This window comes from Temnothorax curvispinosus, unplaced genomic scaffold, assembly GCF_003070985.1.
Source record: "Temnothorax curvispinosus isolate PA1 unplaced genomic scaffold, ASM307098v1 QBEX01002730.1, whole genome shotgun sequence".
In the NCBI taxonomy this organism is placed as follows: Eukaryota; Metazoa; Arthropoda; class Insecta; order Hymenoptera; family Formicidae; genus Temnothorax; species Temnothorax curvispinosus.
In genome coordinates, this window is record NW_020212510.1 from 1 (window position 1) to 3,460 (window position 3,460).

At 52.5% G+C, this 3,460-nt stretch overlaps 1 protein-coding gene across 1 annotated transcript; it reads left to right on the forward strand.

Annotated features, from left to right (window-relative positions):
- Positions 1–146: 146 nt before the first annotated feature.
- On the forward strand, positions 147–3,056 carry LOC112451878. The gene has a single exon (XM_025011783.1). It carries the CDS (start codon positions 147–149, stop codon positions 3,054–3,056), a length of 2,910 nt encoding a protein of 969 aa, XP_024867551.1.
- Positions 3,057–3,460: the final 404 nt, after the last annotated feature.

Below are 3,460 nucleotides of genomic sequence, written 5' to 3' on the forward strand. Positions count from 1 at the left end.
CGAGGACACCTTACGCCAAGGATGACACCCGATCTAACAATTTCGCCCGACGCGACGCGGCGAAAAATTCGTCGCAAACCAAGTCTGCCAGCTGGCGAAAGTCGGACGCATCCGAAGCCAAGATAGGAGATGTCGACATTGTGGAAATGCCGGACAGTGATGATAACGAGGGCAAAACAAGAACCACCAGGTATACCAGAAACAAAGATACCCCGAGGACGGGATATCGCGATAAAACACAGCCACGCCAGACCGAACGAGGAAGAAACCTTGCGGCAATCACGGCGAACGGCGAAAAACAACACGGAGAGGAAACCGAAGAACAATCTTCGGAGGAGAGCGAGCAAGAGTGCTGTGCAATAATGCGACAGCCGGAGCAAAGGGAGCCGGGCGTCCCAAAAGTCAAAAATGACGGGGAGCCAAACGATCCGAAACTCAGAGATGACGGGGAGCCGAACATCCGGAAGACCAAGGATGACGGGGAGCAGATCATCAAGGAAGAATCAGCGAAAGCGATGAATGCCATGTACGTCAACACAGACGACAGTGACTATGTGCCACCGAGTCCTGAAATAGTGCCGAGAAAATCGAAGCCGCGAGCGAACCGAAACGAGGTGAACTACCGTGAAACCGACAGTGATAACGAATCCGTAACAATCGTCGGTCCGACGAAGAAAGTGACACCGAAAAGTGACGACAGTTGCGAAAGATCGAGTAAATGCACGGGAAAACGCGTGAAATTCGATGATAAAAACGCGTCGCGTGATGAATCGCGTCAAGCGAACCGGCAAGTGCGAGCAAAAACAGTCACGCGAAATACGACCAACGAGGAGTCCAAATACGAAAGTGCGGGCAAGCGGAAGGAGAACGGGGCGAAGAAGACACCACGATCGTCGAGACGAGTGATATCACCAAGAAAAAGGCGCGTGAGACACTTTCGAAAAGCGACGAGGCACGGAGAACACAATTGTATACGATACGGTGTTACACCACACGAGCGCCAACATAGCGTGAGTGCTGATTGTGAAAAAGCGAACAAAAAAAAAGACATTGCCTGTCGAAAAGCGCTGAGCGAGACGAGTAAAACGAGCACCCACACGAGGGGTATACGAGAAAGTTTTTTCGGTGCGAATTTCGACAAGTGGGGCGAGAGCGACGGTCGACTGCGCAGGTGCGACGTAAGAGTGGGGATAAACCACGCAGACGCACGAGTGGGGCAGGAGCGACGATCCGCAGAGCCCATTAGCTTCACAGCTAGCAGTGAGAGCAGATCGATTGCGACTTCGATGATGGAAGGAGATATGAACAACCGACCAGTCGAAGTAGTTGAACAGTTGCCGATGGATGTCGGGGAGGTGGAGAATCAACAACCACCCATGATACCCAACCCACCCGAGTTGATCGATAACCAGCCGACGGGGATGGTGGACGACGACGAGCGGGAACCAGCCGAGGTAGAGATCATCCAGGTGATCGAAGCCAAGGAGGACAAACCCAAGCCGAAGATAGAATCGACAGGAGCAGAACTACCTGAAGACGAACTACAGCAGCCGAGCGGCAGCAACCGAGGCGGAATTATGATAGAACAACCCCAGCCGAGCACTAGTCGGGGAACAACCGCAAAAATACGAGCCTCAATGACACAGCGGGGACAAGAGGTTAACTACGCAGAGATGGAAGAGTCAGAGCTGCTGAAGCACATAGCTTGCGGTCTCGCTGAAGTAAAGAAACGGCGAGAATATCAACAATACCGATACGCCATGGAGGGACAAGCAAGAATGGTAGACGAGTATCTGGCAAATACACCACCTGCGCCAGACCTTGCAACACCCGAACTATGCGAGCTCAGGAACCAAGTGCGGAAGGTTATCCAAGAGTTGGAGAAGAATGAAATTTGCCGCCGACGACAAGTTCAAATGGTAGAGAATTTCCGCGTACCTGATCCGACCAACGACGGGGACCAAGCATTGGTCACATTGCTGGCCTCAGTAGAGTGGGGATGCGCGAAGGAAGAGGAACGACGGCCCTTTAAAATCATGCTGGAATTTAATCCTGACGGGGCGTACGTCGAGACATGCACGGCAGAACATAATGAGGAACGGGCCCGGCAACCCACACAAAAGGACGACGGGACTAAACAATCAACCGCGACGGGCAAATCAACGCCGAAACAAAAGGTTGAGGAAAAGAGATACGAGGCCCAGCCTAAAGGAATGGATGACAGCGACGCCGAAATCCAATCAATTTCGAGCGAAGCCCTTAAGAAAAGGCCACCCACACCGGGAGCGACACTTATGCAATCGAGCAGCCGCCCCGAGAAACGTTCCCAACCGGAGGGGAAAGACGCTACGGAAACAGCGAGCATGTATACGATACAGATAGACTCAGTATCCGAGGCGGAGACAGTGATAGTACCACCGAGGGCCACAGCGTCAAACACGTTCCAGCACCCGACGAAACCGAAGGAGCAGATCGTGATAGGGGTGAGCGAGCGGAAAGCAGCGAAAACGGCCAACGAGCGCAATCGCGAGCTCCAAGAAGCGGAGAGACGCGGGACAAAGCGCGAGAAGACGGACCGTCAACGACGCCGCGATGAAGACAAGCGCCGCGCCAGAGCGAAGCGCCACAATCGCGAGGAGAAACGAAGCTTGACGCGGGACGAGACTTCCGGCGCCAAGCTGACGGGGAGAATGCGACCGGGCACTTCCCTACAGCCGCGTCGCCTGATTAAACAATCACCCCGGGTAATACTGCGCAGGTTACCAGATGCGGAGCCACGCGCGGCACAAGAAGAACGAGCGGTGGAAGGAGCGCAGCCGCCTCATGCAGACCCGGCAGCGACATCCGTGCCGAGGGAGACCGAACTCCCATGCATGCCGCCCACGCCGTTGATGTCGGCACTACAGTTGCCTGTAATGACTCCCGCGCTTCCTCCGCTTACAGACTCGATCGCGGAATTCATAAATTATAAGTTCCCGATCGGTCCGGTGGAACAGCCTTCCGACGACTTCGAGTCGCCGTCGGGAGAAAGTGAGAGCGAGGATGACGAGGCCTAGAAGCCGGTGTAGGGAGAGACGGCTCGTCAATTATCGCATACATATATACAAATACACGTTTTGTTTCCATTTTTTGATTAATCTTAATTTAGTTTAGACAACTTGCGTGACAGAATTGTCAGTTACTTTATTTTCAGTTTATTTTCATTGATGCCATGAGAAATATTATTTTAGGGTTACACTTACTGCGCTTCTGAATAGTATAGAGTTAAGTTGTATTGACAGCCCATACGGCTTGATAGATTTAGTTTTGCGTATCGTTAAAACACAGGATCGGCAAGACGGCAGAGACCGCACATAGATTTTAGTTTCGAATTATATCCGGCCGATCGGTACAAAACCACGTTCAGTTCATAGTTTAACTTACCGCCGATCGAAAAGGTCTGATGCAATTTAGCGATTGT